Raw genomic sequence first — 25,055 nt, 5'->3', positions numbered from 1 at the left:
CATGGCTGTCTTCAGCTTACTATTAAAAACCTAAAAAGCCTAGGAGTCAACTTTGATTCCTCCCTTTGCCCAAGCACTTTCATATAGAATTAACCTGTAAGTCCTATTAGCTCTGCCTTCAAATACATTTTAAGCCTAATCAGCTCCACTACTCCACACCCAGCTCACCAGTATCCCCTCCTCTCTCAAGTACAACAGCCCCCTAACTGGTTTCCCAACATCCAGTCTTGCTTACCCACAACCTTCTACTTTCACCCTACCAGCACGCCTGGACTTTGCTCCACACCACAACAGGAGCTGCCCTTTAACATGTAAATTGAGTCATTGAGGACTTTCTGCTCACATCTGTGTTCCCACCATACTTAGAATAAAGTCCAAACTCATTTTTATAGTGTGAAAGGCAGCAGTAACCCTGAGCAGCTGATTGATGCACTTCCATCTCCACATTCTACTTTGTGTCACTTCATGGCGAAGCAGGAGATGCTGATGTGGGCATACACGTGTCACTCCAGCAAACAAGTGGCTTGACTTGTGGTTCAAGTATTCGTTCACATCAGTTTGTTTTCCATGGATTTTAAATTTTGAAATGCACTATATCATCATTTTAGATTAATTATAAACACACATTACAAACCATCTATTAGAAGGTCTGTAAAAGGAACTATAATTTTTAAGTGCCAATGAAGTTGTTTCACCTCTGAATGCCAAATCAGCCATCTTTATTTCGTTCCCACATTCCAAACAAATCCACTTCATGAGAAGCCCAAGATGATGTTTTTTTAGTCCCCTTGGATTTTCAATCAGGAAAGTGAGTCATGACAGTAACAAGGAATGCTTGAGGTAAAATAGAATTCCTTTTCTTGAAACCTCTACTTTAGTGCATTAGCGTGAAGCAACATGGAGTTCACTAAGCCATTATAGTATTCAAATGTGGCAATGTGTTCTTTTCATATGCTTCCAAGTCATATGGAGCCAGAATTCCCAAAGTGAAAGCCCACGAGCCATTCTAGCCCGAGTCAAGATACCCGCATATTACAAAGTGCCTCATCTCTGATGTAGTAAAGGCTGTTCCAAGGAAAGCCTCTGCTTAATGTTTTAACAGTGTGATCTGGAAATCACCTTCATCTTTTCCCGTCTCAGGTGGGGATAGTTGGAGAAATTGGCTCCTAAGAAACTACATCTTTTTTCAAGGGAAGGACTGTTTGTTCATTAGTGGTGAGGAGTCTATTGAAGTGAGCAGAAACCAAGAGACAAAGTTCTTTGGATTAGTCTTCTTGCCTCCTTTTCTGAGAAATAATCTTTAGTTGCTTTTCTGTTTAGTTGCAAGGAGAAAAACTTTTCTCTGTTTTAATCATCTTCCTCAGAGTAATGGTTGGAATCATTCTCCTGAAGAAGATGTTCTCCCCTCAGAACCAGAAACTGGTTTCTGGACAAATATAATATTCAACTGGCCATTTGCACCAATTCGACAAAGGTACCATCCACCTGGACACAAGAATTGGCACTGGGCTTCCCTGGTGGTGCAGTGGTTGAGAGTCCGCCTGCCGATACAGGTGACACGGGTTCGTGCCCCGGTCCGGGAAGATCCCACATGCCGCGGAGCAGCTGGGCCTGTGAGCCATGGCCGCTGAGCCTGCGCGTCCGGAGCCTGTGCTCCACACGGGAGAGGCCACAGCAGTGAGAGGCCCGCGTACCGGGGGGGGGGGGGGGGGAAGAATTGGCACTAATTTGGGAGCCACGTCTATGGAACCAGTGGTCTCTTCAACAGAGTATTTCTTCAACAGCAACAGCCAACATTTATTAATTATCTTTGCATAGTACTGGATGCGGTGCTGAAGATACAAAATGGTAGCAAACATCTGAGGATTTGATGCTCTTTCCATCTGTAAGAGCCAAGAGCCCTTCTCTAATTGTGAATTTTTAAATATATGCTGTTTCTTTTCATTCATTTCTGTAGCCAGTTGTTGAGTCTCGTCTTCAAGAGAAGGTATAGAAAATTCATTTGTGGTTATTACAATAGTAACCTGACATCCTTCAGATGAAGAAAAAAAAGCACATATAAACAGCACATGTTACTACTGAACAAACCACCACCCAGCTAGTTTCTTTTCAAATTTATGGATTATATTGACTTCTGAGGTCTCATCTGGCAGTGGCTTTCAAAGGCACCTGGCTGTACTTGGCAGGAGTACTGCATTGGAAGTTAGTTCTAAAAGTTCTTCTGATGTCGTCAAGAGACTCGTGTTTTCAGTTTGTGACCATGAGAAAGGTATGCAAGAAGCTGTTTTTTAATCTACCTATACCTCTCTTTCTCACCTTTGGAGAAAAATAACACTTTTTTTCTCATTTCTCATCTAGCATTCTCATCACACTTTCTTCCGAATGTTTTTCTTTCACCTAATGCGTTCTGTTTCAAAGCAGACTGAACTGTATGCCTAACACTATGCTGAACAAGAGAAAGTCTTCCCTTTGCCACAGGACTATGAGTTAATCCCCTTGCTTTGACCTACTCAGAGCTGCCCAAGGGACGATATCATTACAGAATTTTTTTTCACCGCAGAATTTTTTGACATGAAATGTCTAAGACCACTCTGGATAAATTTTCTTCTGGTTGGCACTTTTTTTGTAAAGAGGATTTGGCAGAATCAGACTTTTCTTTCCTTTCTCCCCATCACATCAGATTCTGAAATAGACAACCAACCAAGTCACAGCCAATTCTGCAGTCAAGATATTCCAAAAAACCTGGCTCTTGGTTAAATGTGTCCTGCATAATTCATTTTTGTAACATATCCTGGATGTCCTCTCCTCCTCCCTCTGCATTTCCACAGGGGAATAATAGTGTGATACCGTGGGCCGTATGTCACTGTATACAAGAAAAAATATACTTCTCTGCCTTGGACATTGATTACTTTGTTTTCTTGACTTACAACTTACTCTCTAAACCCAAGTGGAGAAACGTTCCTCCAGAACACTCTACCCTTTCTATTTCCCACAAGCACTCACTCATTATAATATATATGTGTCTTTTTTAAAAAGCCTTGGTGATCATTTCACCTATAGCCAACTTCACAGCCCTCATTTTGTCATGCTCTGTGGAGGCTCAGGCAGTCATTTTTGAGTCTTAGTCTCGTCCAATGTGATAAATTATTTGTAGTTAATATTGACCCAGACTCTTGTAAGGAGAAAGAAACACTAAGCCCTTCCTGGGGATGGCTTCAGCTCTTCGACTAGTTTGGAACAGAGTCCGCAGATGGACATACAGCTCTTGGCCTGCTTTGGTCCTGCCCAGATGGACAGTGTTGCAATTACCCACACTTCCCCAAGGCTGTTTCTTCATTTCTGAAAGCTGGTCTTGATTGTCTCAGAAGCAGAATTCAATTTGCAGTTCCCCCAGTAACGTGCTGTGATTCATTCGGGGACAAATCTGGATTGAACTGAGTCCAAGTGTCTCTTTTGTGAGACAGAAGGGAAGTATAAGTAGATACTATAGTCACCCAGATGATTCAGCCAGGAATTCATGAAGTGATTCATAAATCGTTATAAAGACCACTAAAGACTACTAAAATGGAGCACTGTCTGGCTATACAAAGTGGGGTATTATCATTGGGGGGTTTTTTTAGATGTTAAATCAGATGTGTAATCCTTAAAATTGTGCTTTTCTTTTTAGGTTTTGAAAAGGATTCCTTTTTTCCCCCTCTGCAGTCAGCCAACTGCTAAAGCCATTTTTCATTGATTAGTTTTCACAGATGAATTTTAAAACCACTACAGATGATACCCCACAATTCTTTGGGGGAATGAAGAATACCTCCCCAAATCTGCCATAGACCAGTTTCTATTCATTATTTCTACTCCCTGGCAGCAAATCAATAATATTTTTCATGTGAATGCAATGAAACTAGCTGTTCCGTTGCATTCTTCCTTCTTTGGGAGGTCTATAACCCCCATGGAAGAAAGAAGGCGGGGCGGGGAGTAACTATCCAAAGCACATACCAACCAACATCTAATCTAGCTGATCATGAAAACACCTGTTTTCAAAGTGTCAACCCCCAAAGCAGTGCTAAAACATACAGTCCCACATGGCTTGCACTGCTTGTGTATACAGTACGAATGAAGAAAAGTGAGACATATTTATGACATGTGCTTGATTTGCAACACAGCCTATTAGTAAATTTTGTTTGAAGAAATACAATTGTTAGTTGACATAGAAATACTTTGGATTTATACACAAGGGAAAGAGTGTAACTGAAAGGCGTTATCCAGCTGGAAAGACTAAAGGTATAAGCCTGGCTTGGGCACAAAGAGTCCCAGTTTAGAAATGAGCAAATTCACCAAAGCAAACTGGGAAATCACATTGTCAGATTTTTGTTGTTGTTGTTGTTTTTTGCGGTACGCGGGCCTCTCACTGTTGTGGCCTCTCCCGTTGTGGAGCACAGGCTCCGGACGCGCAGGCTTAGTGGCCATGGCTCATGGGCCCAGCCGCTCCGCGGCATGTGGGGTCTTCCCGGACCGGGGCACGAACCCGTGTCCCCTGCATCAGCAGGCGGACTCTCAACCGCTGTGCCACCAGGGAAGCCCACATTGTCAGATTCTTAAAGGCAGTAGGTTGCTGGTACCCCCATCCCCATCATCTGGTGATGAGGAGAAAAACCTCAGATGCCCACAAGAGTCCTCTTCCATCCTCCCTCAAGCCATCTCTCTGCCTTGCTTTGCATCTTCACTAGAGAGTGTCTTACCTTCTTGGGATAAAGTGGTATCTGGAGAACTAGCTGTGTGACTTTGGCAAATCATTTCATGTCTCTGGGCTAGATACAGTGGTGCTCCACTGCCCTTCAGCTCAAATATTCTGTGATTGTATGGATTTGTGAGCTCAGGATAATTCGTTGGGAAAGCCAGTACCAAAAAAATGAGACTCTTACAGAAGACCACAACTAACTGCTCCTGGAACTAGGAAATTATCCAGATGAGTAGAAGCCTCACCTTCTTTGAGCCTCTTTCCATAGTCAAGAGAGAAAAGAGTGCTAAGAGTTTTATAATTTTTCGAGCTTCATAGATATTCTAACACAGTGCTATTAGACAGCTCTCAAGCATTGGATATATTTTAAATCAGGGATACCATAAATGTACATTCTGTTTAGAGCAGTCATTCCATAAACATGTGTCAATCATCTGAAAGGTGTCAGACATTCTCTGTTTAAAGTACTTGGATATCTGTGTGTTCCTAATTTAAAATTGTTCATAGTCCACCCCACCCCTCACCTGCATCCTTTATTTTTCTCTGTAGTACTCATTTCCTCTAGCTCAATACATAGTTTGTGGGTTTAAAATTGTTCATTGCCTGCTTCCTCTCACACAAACAACGGAGATCTGTGTCATGTGTTACTCTCTCCGTAGTGCACTCGGAGCACTTGGTTGGTGTTCAGTAAATACCTCCTGAATGAATAAATGAATATATTATCTCAGATTTTATGATCCCCAGTATGAGTCGAGGTTAACTGTATTTTGCACTTGAAACTGAGGCTGGGAGAAATCAGGGTATTTATTCAAAATTACCCAGCTGGTAAGGGATGGAGCCACACTCCAAGGCCGGAGGGTCTGACTTCTACTCCATCTGTCTTCTACGACAGCCGTCTGCTTCTCCTGCCATTTGCAATTTCTCTGCACATGAACCTCACCAGTTGTATGTGTTTCAATTGGGACCTATTGTTCTATGAAACAATCTAAGATTGAGTACTGCATCAGCAGGAGAGCTCTTTGCTTCTGGCCCACATCACTGCAAGGTTGGGAAGCTCAATGTGAACAGAGGGTGGGAGCAGGCCACAAAAGAGAAGGAGCATAGCCAAGTAAATACCCCCAAATAATCAGACATTTCCCAAGGTGTGTATAGATAAATATTTGCAGAAATCTTTCCAAGGTGGTTTTTAAATTTATTTATTTATTTTTATTTATGTATTTATTTTTGCGGTACGCGGGCCTCTCACTGCTGTGGTCTCTTCCGTTGCGGAGCACAGGCTCCGGACGCGCAGGCTCAGCGGCCATGGCGCGCGGGCCCAGCCGCTCCGCGGCATGCGGGATCTTTCCGGACCGGGGCACGAACCCGTGTCCCCTGCATCGGCAGGCGGACTCTCAACCACTGCGCCACCAGGGAAGCCCGGTTTTTTATTTTTTCCGCAGATCTTTGGTGAGCACTTTAAAACCTGTTTCCTTCTCTCTGTCTCTTTTTTTTTTTGCAAACCATTAAACCATGGCTTATGCTAAGGTTATATAAACTCCTCCACTAAATGAGTGGAAATGGTTGACTCAATTCTCTGGTTTGCTTTTGTGTGATCTGCTTCTGGTAAGCAGTGATGTTTTTTAAAAATTCTGTTGTGTGCATTTTTACATAACAATCTTCTGTTGTTTCAAAGAAGTATGAAAGGCCAAAGAAGAGACTGGTAAGCTATATCAAATGAAATCTGTGAAATGTCAACTGCAGATCAGCAGCTGGGGAACAGAGTTGGACCCAGAAAGACTTCAGACAGTCTGTCTTCTGGCTCTTGGACACTGCTGTCACTCAGAATGAATGAGAGTGATGTCGTCTTGTCCTGACATAGTGGGGGAATGAGATATTCCTTAGGAGAAAAATTATGAATCACTGCAGTTTATACTCAGCATCAAAATTATTTGTTTATTTATTTTAGTATCAAAATATCTAATTCATCTTCTTTGGAGTTAAAGAAAAATTTCCTGTTTGGGGCAGAAAATTCAGACCATATTAATTTGGCCATGTGTGTGCGTGTTAAAAAGACTAGGTTGGAAAATAGGTGAGGACACTAAGAAAATGGGATTTCGAGGCCCCCTCTACTCTACCTTCAGTAACAATAACATTTTATGTTTTACTTAGCAAGTTTCTGTTTAAGCATGCATGTTTTTTGTTTGTTTGCTTGCTTCTGGAGTAAATGGCCTCAAACTACTCAAGTTTCTTGAGTCTCTTTGGCTGTTTAAATAACATTCCTGGCATCTCTCTTGCTGTGATTTAGTGACTGCTTTTGGTTGCTCCCAGGGCCTTGCCTTGAACAGTAGGGCTCTCTCCTTGTCTTCTCCTCTCCTGCCCTCTCATCCCTGATTCTAATTTGCTATTTCTGTTTCTATGAGCTAGTTAACAAGTAAGCAAGTTTATAAAAATTAAATTTAAGTTAATAGATTGTGAGAGATTTTTCAATAAAATACAATGTAGTGTTTTTAGGCAGTAACAAAATTGATTCTATGTGCTGTACTTGAAAGTCAGTCATTTATGCACTCGTTTCTTACACTGGGCTTTTTAGTGCTAAATTCTTATTTATTTCCTTGTTCCTAGAAATTGTCTGGATCACAATCAAGATCACATCTTGTTACTTTCCATCTTTTCTTTATATATGTAAAAGTTAGAGTTTTTGTACCAATTCTTTCCTTTCCAAAGCAAAGACTACTTTAAGTGTACATTTATTTCATTTAGAATAGTATATATTTAAATTTTTATTAATACTTTATATGGAGTGACATACTGTATTTTGAAATTATATTAATTTATACCATATAATCTTATTTATTTGAATAACATGGTGAAAAATCCAGACTGAATTAGCAAAAAGCAAAATGTAGAGTCGGTTGAAGGCTCAGTAAGTATTATTTTATCCCCCCCAGGTCTCTGAGATAGATGATGCTAAAATCTTGATGCGTATGTACTTCCACATTTTTTTTCTTTGCTCAACATTGCTATTACATTAAGTAATATGTGGTAACCAAGAGACAATGGCCAGGGTGTGAAACTTGTGTGAATAAATAGATAAGAATGATTTGTAATTAGCATATAATTATATACTCTCTAGGTAGATAGATACATAGATATATAATTTATATATAGATATATCATCTAAATATAGATATAGAGGTCTGTTGTATGAAATTAACATTCCAGATGACACCTAAAATGCTCAGATGAGTTCTGTTTAGTTGGTTGACTACACCCCTTTTTTATAGCTAGTAATCATAATTCACCCTATAGTCACATCATCCCGAATTATAAAAATGTAAGGTTTTATATTGCTCACAATCTTTGCCTCCTTCCCCTTCCCCATACACATTTTCTACTCTTTGTTAATCAAACCTTCATTTGTGAGTCAGACTTACTGTGCTGTGGAGGAGGGATTTGTGAAACAAAATTATTCTCCTCCATCAAGCTGGTGATACTAACGTCCTACTTCTAAATACTGCTAATAATACTTCTAAATACTTGCTCCATCTACACATCTCTGCTCCATCAATCCTTAAGAGAAAGGACAGGTGGCAGAGGTACCAGAAGACTGAAAAAACACCAAGAGCATGTTATATCTTTTATTCCCAAACACAGAAATATAATTAAGAAGGCAAAGGATCTTGCTGCTTTGCCCCCAAGACACAAAATTGAGATGCCAAAGATGGCTATTTAGCAATGACATAGGTTTCCTTCCAATTCAAATCCACCCCTTTCCCTCCCTCCCTGGACATCTTCCGTTCACAGAATTCTGGTGTTGGTTGGTGATGTGGACTCCTTCTAGCCCCAAAGTCTGTGATCTCACAATTCCTCCTGCCTCTCACACAAGGCCAGAGCAGCCTGTGAGGCACATTGAGGACCTGTTTCCCAAGAAAATAGCCTCTATACGGGGAATCCCGGCATACAAGTTTTAATAGATATTCTCAGGACAGTGCCAGCGTTCATTTGCTCTGTTTTATTCAAGGCCATTCAGCACATCTTTTCAAGCTAATTCCAGTTAAGATGATGTGCTTGGAAAATATATATTTACCAGGCACAGGACACTCAGTTACTATTCTCTTCCAGCTGAGTGAAGATCTAAGTTCTTGATTAAGCAGGCATCCTAACCCAGCTAGTTTCTTTAAGCCTCCTCTGACTTGTCTTCTCCGTAACTTAACCAGTCCAAATCCTCCCTTCTTGGCTCCTACATCATCTTACATAGTCTTATCAGACCTCAGCAAGGGGAATGCAAAAACAAATGGGATTTCATCCCATGGTTTCTTACTACAGCAATACAAATGTAGAAGCTCTGCCTTGTTAAATACTATGGTTCAAAATGTTGAAAATTGCTTGATAAACTTGACTGGTTCGTCCTCCCTTTGATCACCTATGGCCCTACACAAAAAGCCCAGAAAAATGAAGTGACCTGTTTCTATGAAATAAGTGGTGTACACAGATGGCGACATCTACATGTTGGCATAAAACAAAGCCTGTCTTTCTATACAGTGTAAGAAACAGCCTAGTGAAGGTTTTCAATCACCTGAGCCTTTGCGGGGAGACTAAACGCTTCATTGCTAATATAGTTTTCCTGCACATCATTGTGTTGCTTGTTTTCACTGCACTGACAGAGTCCCTGCTCCTTTCTCCGCCACACTTGCACCAGCCCCCTACTGAACTGGCAGATTGAATGTCGTTTTGATAGTCTATGGTCATTGTTCAACTTTAAAACTGTCCGCACGAGTCAGATCCTGTCATTTTTCTGTACAATTAGAAGATCAATGGATAGTTATCCATTTTATATCTCGGGTTAGTTGATGATGTCACCTTATTTAAACACCTGTATGTCCCACCTCAGAAACTACCATAATCTCATTATGATTGGCCCGTGTGACTGCAAAAGATGTCCCAAATCGTGTGTGAGGTTCCTGTTACATCCTGGGCAATGTTCTTTGCCAAGCACAGAACCCACACAGATCTTTTGGGTTCTGGATTTCAAACCACACTTGACCTTTGAGGTTTAAGTTAATTTATTCTTGGCAAAAGAAAATGTATAGTTTAAAGAGAATAGGACTAGAGAGGCTTATAATAAAGTCTTATAACACTTCTTGGACCTCAGATGTGTCTTACAGAACAAAATGTTTATGAGGCAAGTGTAAATGAATCAGAAACACACAGATTAAATTTCCCTTAAAATGCAAACGGGTCTAAAAATTAGCAGAAAAGGGGTCTGGCAAAGATATGCTTTGAATTTCACCAAACCCAGAGTATTTGAAATGCATTTTAAGAAGCTTGACAAACTCAGACTGTGACTAGATTTTCCCTTTGTTGATCTCTTTTATTCCTTCAGTATCTCAATTGAGAAGTCAGTGGTTAAAAATGGGAGAGAAAAGTCTTAAGTTTTTTTTAAAGGGCTTTTTGTCACACTCTTATATAGCCAGAATAGGAAATTAGAATTTGGCTTTGAAGAGTTTGTCTTTTTTTTTTTTTTTTTTTTTGCGGTACACGGTACGCGGTACGCGGGCCTCTCACTGTTGTGGCCTCTCCCGTTGCGGAGCACAGGCTCCGGACGCGCAGGCTCAGCGGCCATGGCTCACGGGCCCAGCCACTCCGCGGCATGTGGGATCTTCCCGGACCGGGGCACGAACCCGTGTACCCTGCATCGGCAGGCAGACTCTCAACCACTGCGCCACCAGGGAAGCCCGAAGAGTTTGTCTTTGCTCCTGCTATTTTACATCTCTTATGTTTCCTTTTTATAATTGTTTCCTCAGGTTTGCACCTTCTGCCCCATCTCCTCACCACATCAGCCCCCGGAGAGTGCCTGCTGCTCCTTCAATAATGCAGAGAACACAGCCTCCCCATACCCAGCAGCCCTCAGCATCACACCTGAAGTCTTATCAGCCAGAAACAAGCTCTTCTTTTCAACCAAATGGAATCCATGTCCATGGTAAGCAAGTAGCTGACAGTCCCTTGAGTTTTGAAAAGTGATGTTGTGCTGTTGCTTTTAATCAAGTGTCTTAGTTACCTGTTGTGGATTTCAGATGTCCTGCTATACACCACCAGGCTTTGGCTTTAATAACTTTCCTCTAAAATTTCACACTTAATCAGCATGAAATCTTGCAGTATCTTCCTGGCTTTGACCCTAAGATGGTATGACTTAGGACACCCCCAAGTGGTCAGCCCAAGGTGATGATCCATTCATTGACCCAGCACTTTTAACACCTCATGGTTAGGCCCTAACAATAGCATCTTGTTTCCTAAGCAGTAAACAGTGTAAAAGGGAAACAACAGGAGTCCTTTGGCCCACACATGCCTCTCTTCTCACAGGTCTTTGCCCCCATTCCCATATGCCCAGATCCTCTCCATCCTTCAAGGCCCAGATGAAATGGCCCTTCTCTCTGAAGCCTTTCCTGATCTCCTTGCTGGATGTAATCTCTCCTGGCTTTAAACACTTGATTGCATATCACCTGTATTTCTGATATTATTGATACTTATGCTCTCTCTCCCTTGTAATTTACTTCTCTGTGAGTAAAACTTGTCTTCACTGGTAATGTGTAAACTTCTTTCTAAAGTCAGAATTTTCTGACCCACTGTTCTTTCTTTTAGAGAATTTAGCACAGTTCTTCACGTGTTGTAAAGACACATAGATACTGGATGAGTTCATGGAAGAAGAGGAGGGAAGGAAGGCAAGAGAAATCATGATGCTTTTCAAAATGTGTTTAACCCAGAACATGCATGGAGAACTAAGTGTAGCTTAATTTCTTTTCTTTACTTAAACCAATTTTGCTGACTCAGGCAGATATCTTAGTGAACATCCATAGAAAGTTGAGTTGTCAAATCATATAGACTCAAAGTATACATAGGCTTTTACTTCCTAGGGACAGACACACCTTCTGTATAAGCAGAAGGGATACCATACATTTAAACTGAGAGTTTCAGCACCTGAGAAACATGACTCTTCTCCATCTGTCTCATGTTGATTCCTGAGTTTGCTCTTTATGAGTTATTACTTGAAATTAATGGGTGGTATGGTATCCCCAAACAAATCTAAATCAGTATTCAAGCTGTGTGGATAAGTGTGAATAACTTCCCAAGATGGCAGAATCAAGCAGTACTGTGGAGCTAGGTTTGGATAAGAACATCAAAGCAGGGGTCTAGACAGCCAACGAGGAGACAAAATGCAGAGAGTGGCAGGTTGTTGAAAGGGAAGAATCTTGGAAAGCCCAGGGCCACTGGCTCTGGCTCAAAGTTCCATCCATTGCTTCTCCCCTCTCCCTGATACTAGTCACACAAACCCCCGTTCCCCAACAAAACTTGGGCCTTTGGTAATTTTTACCTTCTTCTGTCAGTAAATTTCTTCTCAAGCTTTATTATGTGTTTACTCAACCAAGAAACATTCCTTGAGTGCCTACTATGCATAAAGCAATGAATGTGTGAGGAAGACAAACAGAGCACTCTGTCTTCTGAGGGGGGCCTCCCAACCCTGACAAGGAGTTCTTCTAATGTGGGGGAGATTCAGGTGCTCTGAAGCCACCCTTACCTACAGGCAGGAGGCAAACAACATGAGTTCAGGGTTTGTGGAATACAGAATAGGTCACTGATTCTAAGACACACAATTTTTACCTTCATATTTTAACACTGCTGAAATCTGAACATATCCCAGTCAGTGGCATCATGTAACTGGCAGTGATTTTTCTTTCTGGTGCTATATAGAACAATGGAGCATTTCACAGTCAATGGTGTCATAATTCCAGTGAAATGCAGTATAACATACTTTGATTACAATTGTGAAAAACACATTTTAAAATTTCAAAAATTAACCTACTTGCATGAAAAAATATTGGAAGGAAATTCTCCAAAGTGTTGACAGTTCTTTTTTAATCATGGTGGTAGGATAATGGGTGGTTCCTTTTCTTCTTTTTTCTGCTTTCTAAAGAAATTCTAAAAGAGATTTTGGAATTAGACCAATTTGAATGCAAATACCAATCTACTCAGCTGTGTGACTCTGGACAAATTATTGAGCCTCAGTTCACTTTCATTAAATGAGGGGAGTCTTACCTACCTTCTCTCATCAGTTGTTAGGAGAATTCCACAAGCAGAGCACCTGGTACTGTGCAGGAGCTTAACTAATTAGTGTTCTTCCTTCTACTCCCTTTTCTTTATTAGACTCTTTGAGAATAGGAATAATATTTGTAGTCTTAGGGCAAGCATAATACTTGGTGCAAAGTAGGCATTTAGTAAGTATTTACTGAATAAGTGATTGACACTTTCTCATTCACCAAATGAATAATGAAACAAGACAGTACAGATAATGGGATTTACCTTATCATTTTGCCCTGCCTCTTGGCAAAAGACTCTTCTGCCATATTTCTCATTTTTAGTTGAACAATGAATTTTCTCAAGTTTAGCTGAAACTTGAAATTGTGGTTTTATTTTTTAATTTCACTTTAATTGTTAAAAATTCCCATGGCCAGTGAGAAACTGCTAATAGTGTTACCAATCCTCCCTAGTTACTCCCCAACAAATGTCCTTCTGCCCAGTGTTGTTGGAGCCAATAGAACGAGACTGAGTTCGTTTCAGAAGCAAAGGAAAGCTTTATGCTTTGATCAAAGAATGGAGAGGCTCCGGCTCCTGCTCTAGAGCACAGGCTCTCCCAGAAAGGCTGGAGGCTGGGCTGCATTATAGGGTTCTCTCCTGCCGAGGGGTGGGAGGAGTTCCTGCGGGTCCCGTGCAGCATTTCTGCAAATAGCATGCCATCTTCATCTTCAATTGCAGTGTCGTGCTCAGTGCTTCTGCACAATGCATAACAAGCTGAAGTGTCCGGCGCAGCGGTTCTGCACTGGGAACTCAAATCCGATATATTAAGTGCAAGGCCCGCTATAGGCAAGTGAAAGTAAACACAAAAGAAGAGGTTATCTTATCACCTAGGTTGTGTCTTATTTTTCCTGGGGACCCCAGTGGACTTTGCCAGTGACAGTAGCAGCTCTAAAATAGATACATACAACAAGCCTTTCTGGAAGAGATCAAGATATAGTTATGCAAATTGGAAATCATGACTTTCTCCCAGGAGGAGGGGCAAGTGGCTGCAGTGAAGAGCTTGCAAAGAGAGTGTTCATGCATTAGCCCCTGGGCAACTGCTAGAATTTAGGGAGTAGGGATCCAGATGCAGACTTAGCCTCAAGCATTTTTTCTGAAAATGTTTTTGTGATACTTTCTGGGCATGAGCATTTCTCTTCAACTACTCCTTAGGATAAGGGCCCAAATTGATCTAATATTTTTCAAGCGGGCGATACAGTGCTGGGAGTGAGGGGAGCAGAGACCCTCTAAATGAGTTGCTGTTATTGGCCGTGCCTTTCAGCTTTGCTTGCACTAGTTTGTTCGATGGTGTTATATAGCATCTTGGTAACAAGGAACTTCACCCCCATTAAAAGTAGATTTTTAAAGCCCCAAGCAGTGTCGGGATTGCTAACATGATAGCTACAGTGAATATTTGTTCTTTCTTTCAAGAAGTTCATGGCTTTAATGAGTGTTGTCACCCCCATCCTCTCTGTGCTCCCTACTGCAGGTAGAGGTCAGAGAAAAATGTCATCACTGTATTTTTAGAGATGGGAACTGAGACGTAGAAGAATATTAAATGTCTAGGCATTGCTGCCTTGGCAAAGTACACAGGCGTCTTTAACAAGAAGTCCACATTTCCAAGCCACATTCTTAATCTACCATTTTTAAGTCAAAGGCACATCAAAATAAATATGTGTTTATATCTATCCATGGAATATATGCTTGTATGTAGATGCTGTTGCATTACATAGAGCCATGAAAGGTTAGTACTCAGAGTGGCTTTAGTCTTATAGATGAAGAAGGAAATGAGGTCCATTGAGTTTTGCTCATGGTGTACTAATTGATAAGAGCTTAGATGTTGTGTGCTCTATGTATATATTTATTACGAGGTATTTTGTAAAAGGCACACTTTGAAAAGATTAATAGCACTGCTTTTTCAAGTTCCCTTAACCTAGTGGATGACCCAGGACCAGAGCTCAGTTTTGTTGATTCTGCACCCACTTCATCCATTCATACTGCCTTCGTTAGTAAGGGTGGATAAGGTGTCATTTCTTTTAATGTTTGAATACTGGTAGCATTTACAGGTCTCTGGGTGGCATCTCCAAGGCAACTTCCTAGTACATTTTAGTCTTTTATTTAAGATGTAAACAGAAGGACAACTCTTTCCAATCATGTAAGCTTGTTCTTCAGTCTTTTCTTTCTCTTTAGGACCATTCTCTTGCCCGGGCAAGCTTCAGAATTTTGCCTGGATTAGTTGCCTGAGAGTTGATATTTGTACATTTTGTTATGGTACTAATGGATAATTTCTTTTTAAATGCTCTATTCACTCCAAGCTGTTAGAATGCTGTGGGAATTCCTAGAACAGGATTTTCACAACCTTCCTGCTTCTGGACCCATCAAGGAGAGGCCAAGTTCAATTCAGCAAGTGTTTATTGGTCACCCACTTTTGTCAGGCAAACATGAATGTCATTTAATCAATGCAATGTGATACATGCAATAACAGAATGTATCAGAGGCTCCCAGTTTATTCAGAAGAAGGTGTCAGAGAAGGGGTCCTAGAGGTGAATAGAGTTTCTTCTCGAATAGAGTTTTGTTTTTGTTTTGTTTTATACTGGAATATAGCCGATTAATAATGTTGTGATAGTTTCAGGTGCACAGCAAAGCGACCCAGCCATACATACACATGTATCCACTCTCCCCCAATCTCCCCTCCCACCCAGGCTGCCACATAACATTGAGCAGAGTTCCCTGTGCCATACAGTAGGTCCTTGGTGGTTATCCGTTTTAAATATAGCAGTGTGTACGTGTCAGTCCCGAACCCCCAGTCTATCCCTCCTCCCCACCCTTCCCCCCTGGTAACCTTAAGTTTGTTCTCTAAGTCTGGGAGTCTGTTTCTGGTTTGTACATAAGTTCATGTGTATCATTTCTTTTTAGATTCCACATATAAGTGATATCATATGATATTTCTCTTTCTCTGTCTGACTTACTTCACTCAGTATGACGATCTCTAGTTCCATCCATGTTGCTGCAAATCGCATTTTTTCATTCTTTTTAATGGCTGAGTAATAGTCCATTGCACGTCCAGTGGTTAGGACTCCACACTTTCACTGAATAGAGTTTTGATGGTAAATAGATCACTGGGTAAGCCAAGTGGCGAGAGGCATTCCAGGCAGGGGGAAGCAAAGCACACAGGCAAGAACACAAATGACAGCATGGTGTGTGCTTAGAGAGATGAGCCAAAGACAGTTGGTGTACGGCTGGGATATGCAGCTTCAGTCGTGGAGCAGAGGGAGAGAAGGCTGAGGAACCTGCAAGACCAGCTCATAACGGGATCTGTGGCCACACTGAGTGTAATGCTGCCAAGTGAAGAGGCCAGCGTGGTATTTAGGAAAGTCAGCCAGGGCACTGTGTAGAGAATGGAATGGGCGAGGTAGGAACATTACATCCTAAGTCTTGGGATTATACTGGACTGCCTGCATAGAACACCCAAACAGCAGTGACTTAAATAAACAGTCCAGTTCACTCAGATAGAAGTGGTAGATAGGGGAATGATGTCAAAATAATGTGGAGCTCTGGTTGTTCACACACAATCTTTCCTAGGCAAGAGGAGCTGAGATGGCGAGAGAAGGAGAAAATGAAGAAGCCCTCAGCCTATCTTCTGCATAAGCAAAATCCCTTTCTGCTCTCTTTCTATAAAATTTGAAATGAGCATGATCCCAGGGGCTGCGTCCCCAGAAAGGTGCACACCTGGCCTGCCCAGCCCTCAGCTGATGGCAGATCACAGTTCTTCCTAAGTGCTGCTTCTATCACCTGCTGTCTCAGTTCCTGCAGCCATCATTTCCAGTCAACATTTTTGTCCATTTTTAATAACCACCAAAGAGCCTCCAGCCACATGGAACTGGCTGCCCAAATCCTCTCTTGATTGTTTTGTTACTCCTGCAATGAGTAGGTTTCGTAGATTTTGAGTGGTCTGTCCCAATCCTGGTTTTCCCAAAGAGCCTGTTATTTGTCATACACATTTGTACAGAGCAAAGGGCTTCTCAGGATTTGTTTATCATGTTATAGCAGCATGCCCAGTGTACTCTTCTCATGTGACAAGACATCTAAAAGTAGACAGTGCATGGAGGAGAAGCAGCCCCATGGGGCCAATGGTGCACCAGTCTCCTCCTGCTTTCTGCTTTGCCGTCTTTAACCGTGGCTTCCATCCTCCTGGTCACAGTATGGATGCTGATGTTCTCCATTCATTTCTTGTTTCAGTTTCAGGCAAAAGTGAGGGAGAAGAGTGAAGGACAGGTGTACCCCAAACTTAGTCCCATGGCCACCCTCACATGCAAGGGAGTCTAGGAAGACAGGAATTTTAGTTCATTGCCATGCTCGACAAAACTGAGTTTCTGTTAATAATGTTTATTGGAGAGACAGACTACAGGGTGTGCCAAAGATTCTCTGGAACCGTCTTCTAATCTGTAAAATGGAACTATCTCACGGATTCATTCACATTGATCGCCTCTGGGAAATCAGTGGTAGAGCCTAGAGACCTCTTTCTGAGGGTTCTGCCCCCATTTTCTGCCCCTCTTCCCTATTCTCTGAGGTTTCTATACTTTCCACTGCTTGCTCCCATTTTCACCCCTCTGGAGTTGCCAGTTGCCAACACAAAGATTTCCATCATCCAAGATCCAGTCATTAGATTTCATTAGAAAATCACCATGAAGCTGTCTCCCCAGCCTGAGCTGTTTGATATCAAGGCAGCAGCGGGGGAAAAGCAGAGCCTTCTCTGCTGGTCCTGGCTCCTGTGGTTCATAAGCTGTCTTTCTCATGATTTAAAGTGTGCCTACAGGCCCTGAAGAAGCAGGCCAGTGAGCTCCCAGACAATAGTAGCATTTTCCCACCTCAGTGCGACAACAAAAGGTTTCCAGACACCAATAGGCCTCCAAGAACAAAACACGTTGTAAATGGCTTGTCCTACCAAACAACCAAACCATCTTTCAAACTGAAGAAACCTCAGAGCATTGATAAATTAAATGAAATGGAGTGGCAGGTACAAGCTTAACTTCTTCCTCTGTGTTGGCTGTTTATTTAACAGTGATTGTGCAATGGTACTTTCCAGAAGAGCCCTATGGGTTACAGCCATGACTGATCTCATTTGTGGGAGTTTATAGTGTTAAATGTTTAAAGCTTATTTTTTTAAAAGGCAAATTGTAGAGACAGTAAACATACTTCCCTCCCACAGGAAATTTAGTCACATCTGCATATGTGAGGTTGTGAAATAATAAAGCAGTAAGTCTAGAAATTGTATTGCTTAGAACTTAAGCATGTGTCACAACTTTGCCTTGAAATCTCAGGAAGACAAATAAGATTGATAAATCAACAGTGTAATAGTCTTCACTGAGGAAGTTGTGACGTATTCACAAGGGGAATGAGCCAATGAGTGTACTTCACGTTATTCTGATGTTATCAGCGGATATTATCATCAGCGGTCATAATCAGGAATAATTTTTGGTGTCAGCCTTGATGTTATTAATGCTTATATAGTACTGGGGATTGATGATTAGATCCAGGGAAATTCTTAATTACTCTTATATACTTAATTACTACAAAATTATCCCCAGAGCAATTTTACATTGCTAGTACTTGATAAATTCTGACAGTGTGCTAATTCTATAAAACAAAAGTTAAATTTAAGTGTGTATATGAGTACAGTCAGAATTTCAACGTGTTGGGTTTTATGACAGGTGTGTAAGATGGTCATCTTAATCAGAAGAGCTGTTTGATTAATTATGGAAAATTGAACTGTGAATAATATACATATGTGATTAAGCATCTGCACACACACTCACAGATTAAACCCATATATCAGTAAGGATATTAGGGGACTAGATCTAAATCAAGTAATCATCACTAAATTCTAAGTTTCCTTAGGACAGGAATCGTATCTCCTCACAATGTTTGGTACATGGTAATGCTTAATAAAAGTTTATTGAATAAATATGAATTAATAAAAAGGGGAGGAGGAAGAGAGGGATTTTGCCGTGGTTTCTTAAACTGGTTGGTGGAGCCAGCCGTTGGCAAAATTGAGACTTGGAATCAGGTTTTCAGGGCCCGTCTTTTCTCTGGGCACTTCCTCTTATTTTCCTGTTCGTCTCTTTAGATATCCAGTGCTTACCAACTGCCTGGGACCTCTCCCTAGAGGAAATAGGATGATTTAGTGATTCACTTATACATTAAGGTAAATTTAATGCAATACTCCTTCTCATGAGTATTTGCACATCTGGTACTGAGTGTCAAGTAGTGAAATTCTGAGCAGTGGCAGCCCTGTGGAAAAGGTATTTTGAGGCATTCCCAGGGCTCGTAGGTGCAAGTCCCTTGTTTTTGAAAGCACTTTTCAGTTTTCAAAGCATTCCCAGCCACTAGCTTACATACCCCCAAATTGGTCACAGTATCTCAGAAGAGATTTCCAGAAGAGGAGGTTGTGACTTGCCCAAGGTGATAAAGGAAGAGAAACAGTGAGCTGTAGAAAAAGCTGTAGAAAGTCTGCAGAAAAAGACTTTGGAGTCCGGCAGATCTGAATTGGAATCTTATGAGCAAGTCATGCAATGTCCTGAATCTAAGTTTCCCGACTATTTTATTTTTATTGAAATACAGTTGGTGTACAATATTATGTACACTATTTTCAGGTGTACTGAAATTTGACATTTACATGCATTATGAAATAATCACCACAAGTTTAGTAACCATCTGTCCCCATACAAAGTGATGACAATATTATTGACCATATTCTTTATGCTGTATATTACATCCCTGGGGCTTTTTATATAACTGGAGATTTGTACCTCTTAGTCTGCATCACCTGTTTCACTGACCACCCTCCCCTCTGCAAAGCACCCATTCTCCATATCTGTGAGTCTGTTTTCATTTTGTTTTGATTCTTTGTTTTGTTTTTTTAAATTCTGAGTATAATAGGGGGATAGTGATACTTCTCTTTCAGAGTTGGTGTAAGAATGAGAGAAAATGCCTGGTCTGCAGGATATGCTCAGTTAATTAGAGCTATTATTATTGTTGTCATTTTTCTACTGTGTACCAGATACTGGGTGTGCTGGATACTTCCACTTGTATTGTTTAATCCTCACAATAACATTAATAAAAATATTAATATACTCTAGCCTCCCAGGTGAGACTGAGAGTTTAAGCACCTTGCCCCAAGTCACATACCTAGTCAATATCAGAGCTGGTTTTATAAACACAGTCTGACCCCAAAGCTCGCACTCATTCTCCTTCATGATGATGCCTGTAGCTACAGTACTGTAAGAGTTTTTAGTTAGCTTGGGAATTATTTTTGTGTGAAGGTTAAATGTGGAACCATTAAAGATGAGGTTCCTTACAGGGCTAAAATTCTGCTGGCAATACAGGTACTATGATTCATGAGACAAAGTGATTTCCCACCAACCACTTGTCTTGTGTATTTTGCATACTGATTGCTGAAAATGTTTGCCTTTTTTTCCCCTGTGTCAGGCAGTATGGTGCATGTTTACAGTGCCTTTCTTATTAGTCCTCATAACAACCCTATAAAGAAGGCATTGTTTATTCCCATTTTACAGCTGAGGAGTCTGAATCGCTAAAACATTAAGTAACTTGCCCATGATTTCTTAATCTTGAAATGGTAGAGCTGGAAACTACACCCAGGACCATCTGACAACAGTCTATGCTCTTCACCACTGGATTAAGAGCCGTCACGGTCCCTGTAGCGAAGGGATAGCTCACCCTCTGATTGCCCCCAGTGGTGTTACCCCACAGGTGTGTATGTGTATTGGTGTGTTTGTGTGTCTCTGTGTGTGTGTGCCCACGTGCATGCACGCACCCACGCTCTCATGTGCCATGTTTGCTCAAGCACACGCCTGCTGGGAGAAACTGTTTGGAAGCCTGATTACTAAATCATCAAACCAGGATTACTGGATTCTTAGCACATTCCTTAAATGCAGTTTTTAAATTCTTATTGACTTTTTAAATTAGAAAAAAATCTTTACCTGTTCATTTTTTTAAAGGTACTTAGGGTACTTAACCTTATAAAGAGTTTAAGTTGCTTCCCAGCCTATGTTCACCTTAATTCCACTGCTCAAAGATAATGATTATTAAGATTGGTGAGTATTCCTTTTAGACTTTTAAAAATGCTTCTGAAAATGAAATATATGCATGTATATGTACATAACATGTGCCCTGTTATAAAGTGGCCTCACATTCTGCATTTTATTTTATGACTTACTTTTTTTTAAATTAATTAACTTATTTATTTTTGGCTGCATTGGGTCTTCGTTGCTACGCGCAGGCTTTCTCTAGTTGTGGCGAGCGGGGGCTACTCTTTGTTGCAGTGCACGCGCTTCTCATTGTGGTGGCTTCTCTCATTGCGGAGCACGGGCTCTAGGTGCGTGGGCTTCAGTAGTTGTGGCACCCAGGCTTAGTAGTTGTGGCTCACGGGCTCTAGAGCACAGACTCAGTAGTTGTGGCTTACGGGCTTAGTTGCTCCATGGCATGTGGAATCTTCCTGGACCAGGGATCAAACCCATGTCCCCAGCGTTGGCAGGCGGATTCTTAATCACTGTGCCACCAGGGAAGTCCCACTTTTTTTTAACTTAACAAAATATATTCTTTTGCTTTCTTGGTCAATGTATGTAAATCAATTCCTTTTTAATTGTATAGTTTAATACTTATGGGAACTTTTCATTTTTTATTCATTCCACTGTTGAAAGACATTTATGTTTTTCCCACTTTTTGCTTTTATTAACAATGCTATATTAAATCTCCTTATGTATATTGTGTGTTTACACAAGTACTCTCACACACATATATATCTCTTTGCATTCTTTCTTTAGGAAATATTTCTGAAAGAGAAATTGCTGGATGGATGGGTATGCACATTTTAAAGCTGGATAGATAATGCCATATATTCCTTCACAAAGTTCGTACCAATTTCGACTCTCACCAACAGTGCATTAGAGCGCTCATTTCCCCACCCTAGATATTGTCAGTCATTTATTATTATTTTTGTTTGTTTTTTAAGTGTTTTGAATTTTTAAAAATTTTTATTTATTTTTATACAGCAGGTTCTTATTACTTATCCGTTTTATACATATTAGTGTATACATGTCAATCCCAGTCTCCCAGTTCATCCCACCACCACCACCACCACCAGCCCCCATCAGTCATTTTAATACTTGCCAGTTTGTACAGCAAAGTTGTTTTGATTTTTCCTTTGGTTAGTAATGTGACTGAGCATCTTTTAATATTTTTATTGAGCTCTAAATGTAGTTCAGTTATAATAGGAATTAAGTAACAGGAGCTACTATTTGGGTATCTATATTATTTATTAAGTAGTTCACTTGCTCTTTCACCTGCCAGTCAGGTTGTGTCATTGGCAGCATGACAGTTTGTTTTCTTAATTGGAACTCAAAAATTTATTGAAGAGGAGGAAAAGATCCAGAAAATTTCTGTTTCATTGACTACTGTGACTTCTCTGTCAGTTAACTTAAAAACTATAGAGGGGCTTCCTGGGTGGTGTAGTGGTTGAGAGTCCGCCTGCCGATGCAGGGGACACGGGTTCGTGCCCCGGTCCGGGAAGATCCCACGTGCCGCGGAGTGGCTGGGCCCGTGAGCCATGGCCGCTGAGCCTGTGCGTCCGGAGCCTGTGCTCTGCAATGGGAGAGGCCACAACAGTGAGAGGCCCAAAAAAAAAAAAAAAAAAAAAAAAACTATAGAAAAGCGTTTAATGAACATTATTACAGATTTAGTGCTTTTTCATTCTTTGGGGGAAGCAATGACATTTTTTCCAGAAGCAAATGTTTTGTCTTATATCTGAAACTCATGAAGTTTAGCCTCTAATGAATAGAGATCTTAAAATCAAGTTAAATATTGTCTTATAAGTCTATTTTAGGGGCTGCGCATTTGAACTCTTCAGGTCTGAACATACTAATGGCAATCCGTGTCTTGTAATTCTTGTATTTTTAGTTGCAGTTTTCCTTGTGAATATGATAAGCAACTCATCGTTTAGAAGAAAAAATATGAATAGCTGTGGTTGGAGTTTCCTTAAAGGGAAAACACACACACACATCAGAAACATCTTGTTACTGGTAGCAAGGCCACTGTGTTAATAAAACAGAACAACAACAATAAAACACTAGAATTGGCTTGATCTGTGCCCATTCAGGTCATCTGGGCTCAGACCACGTTGCAAAACAGTCCTAGTTCCCTTAGAATTTCTAGTTGATTTACTTACAATTGTGAGTGCTCTTTCTCATTACAGAAATTTTTGCTTTCTAACCAGACTGCTCTGGCTAAACTCTCTATTTCGTTCTTCTGTAAGGGCTTTGAGAACTAGACCTTAAAGTTGCAAGTCTGTTGAAGTAAAAACATTCAGGCATTTTTCTAGATCATTTAAGTGTAACGGCCAGCCGCTCCTCTCCTACATTCCTTCGCAAACCCAATCTCATATCACACATCCCTTTACTTCAGATTCTTAAATTCTGTCATCAGAATGGCCGAATGATTCAGGGGATCTGAATCAGCCAAATATTTACCCCAAGGTTGTTTGTGTCTGTGGATCTGGGCTGATGTAGGGTTTTTATCAATACCATTGAGGTCAGTGATAGAACATACATTTATATTGCAATATATGTTTTATAAATTACTCTTAGGTACAAGATCATTATCGTTGCCTGGTAGCTATAAAGAAACTGCTCGATAAAATATTTGTTGGGTGAATACCTGGATCCTCATTATGACTTTATGAAGAGAGTAGGAAATATATTTCTGCTCCTATTTAGAGATGAAACTCAGATTAGAAACTCAGAAACTCCTTGACCTTGGGATGGTTTCCTAAAAGAGTGCAAAGTGTTCTGTGGATGAGTTGAGCCACTTAATTCTCCTGCCCACTCTTGTTCCTCTTCAGGTTCAGTGGCCTCCTGGCATCCAGCAGAAAATGGTGGCTTGGAGCAGCAAAACTCTCCAGGTCATCTTGACAGGGCCAATTGTATTTCCATTGTCTTTGTTTCTTCCTCCATTAAAAGAAAATTTCAGTGTTAGAAAGGGAAGTCACTTTATTTTTCTGAAACTCCTGATAGGCTATTATGTACAAAGTTCATAGATCAAAATCTTTGAGCTCAGTTGTGGTTCCTCTTACCATCAGTATCTTCACCAAAGGCTCTATGTGTAAGTATCACTCACTCATCCATTTATTCATTCTCAAATATTCAGCTCCTATTATGTGCCAGGTCCTGTTTGGGGTGCTAAAGCTACATCAATAGAGAAAATAGAAGTCCCTGCCTGTCGTGAGCTTATATGTAAGGAATGGTTCTTGGCAAGCAAAACTCAACCGTGAGACAGTATTCTTCATGGTCCATATGTAGGCAAGGAATCGTGTCATCTATTTAATCCCTGTAGTACATGGCACATTTGAGATGCCTAATACATACTTTAAAATCGAGAGTTTGGTGGGCAGTGGGATGAGAGTAAGCAGAAAAGGAAAGACCCTGTAGACTAGACATACTCATCAGAGTGTGACCCCCAGGTGGTAGTGGGAAGAAGGCTGTCTAGCTGGAGGGGCGGAGCAGAGGATGGCAGATCATAAATTGAGTTATCCACGTTAGGAGTCAGTGTCCCCAAGGTTTGACAAGATGAAAAGGCAAGTTTCCTGGTAGCCAGATGGAAAGGAGTGACAGGAATTTGGGGATCCAATGACATACATCAGGTTTTACAAATGCAGAGTCCGCTCTGCTTTCTTAAACCCACCTATATAGATTTCTTTTACTTCAAGCCCAGATTTCATCTCACTATAATATTCTAGACAGCAGATTTGGGGGAAGCTTCACAGTATGTAACAGGGACTTAGCTGTGAGGCAGAGGTTCAGCAGGAGAAACAATCAAGCCATTGGTGCAAGTGTGAGCTGGTGCCCACTCTTAGAGAGATTAGAATGCTGGAAAGTTGTATAGGCATAGACTTGGATTCAGGGAAACAAGAAATCACCTAGTTAGTGGAGCGGATATAACATGGGAGTTTGGTTACAGCTAGACAGCAGAAGTCTAGGCCACAAGATCAGTGTGGGACCAACAGTAAGCCCAGAACTTCTGAGTCACTCAACTGAGGTCCCGTGATTGCACCTTGCCCAAGAAGAGAATGGTACTGGGGTGGGGAGGGAGATCATCCTGATCTATGTCTGTAATCTAAAGTCACTTTGGGACAGTCATCATTGCTTTATCCCCAGGAGCCCCC

General features: G+C 41.0%; 1 protein-coding gene across 9 annotated transcripts in view; it reads left to right on the top strand.

Annotated features, from left to right (window-relative positions):
• The window catches only part of GLIS3 (GLIS family zinc finger 3), a 506,390-nt gene that overhangs the window by 465,860 nt on the left and 15,475 nt on the right, over window positions 1-25,055 (top strand). For all 9 annotated transcript variants that reach the window (XM_067744278.1, XM_067744276.1, XM_067744283.1 and 6 more), the window contains one exon: window positions 10,516-10,691. In XM_067744278.1, the coding sequence (XP_067600379.1) occupies window positions 10,516-10,691 (176 nt within the window). The remainder of the gene's footprint in view (window positions 1-10,515; window positions 10,692-25,055) is intronic.

The sequence above is a fragment of the Pseudorca crassidens genome, chromosome 7 (assembly GCF_039906515.1).
Source record: "Pseudorca crassidens isolate mPseCra1 chromosome 7, mPseCra1.hap1, whole genome shotgun sequence".
NCBI classification, from domain to species: Eukaryota; Metazoa; Chordata; class Mammalia; order Artiodactyla; family Delphinidae; genus Pseudorca; species Pseudorca crassidens.
This window is presented reverse-complemented; position numbering and strand designations above follow the sequence as displayed.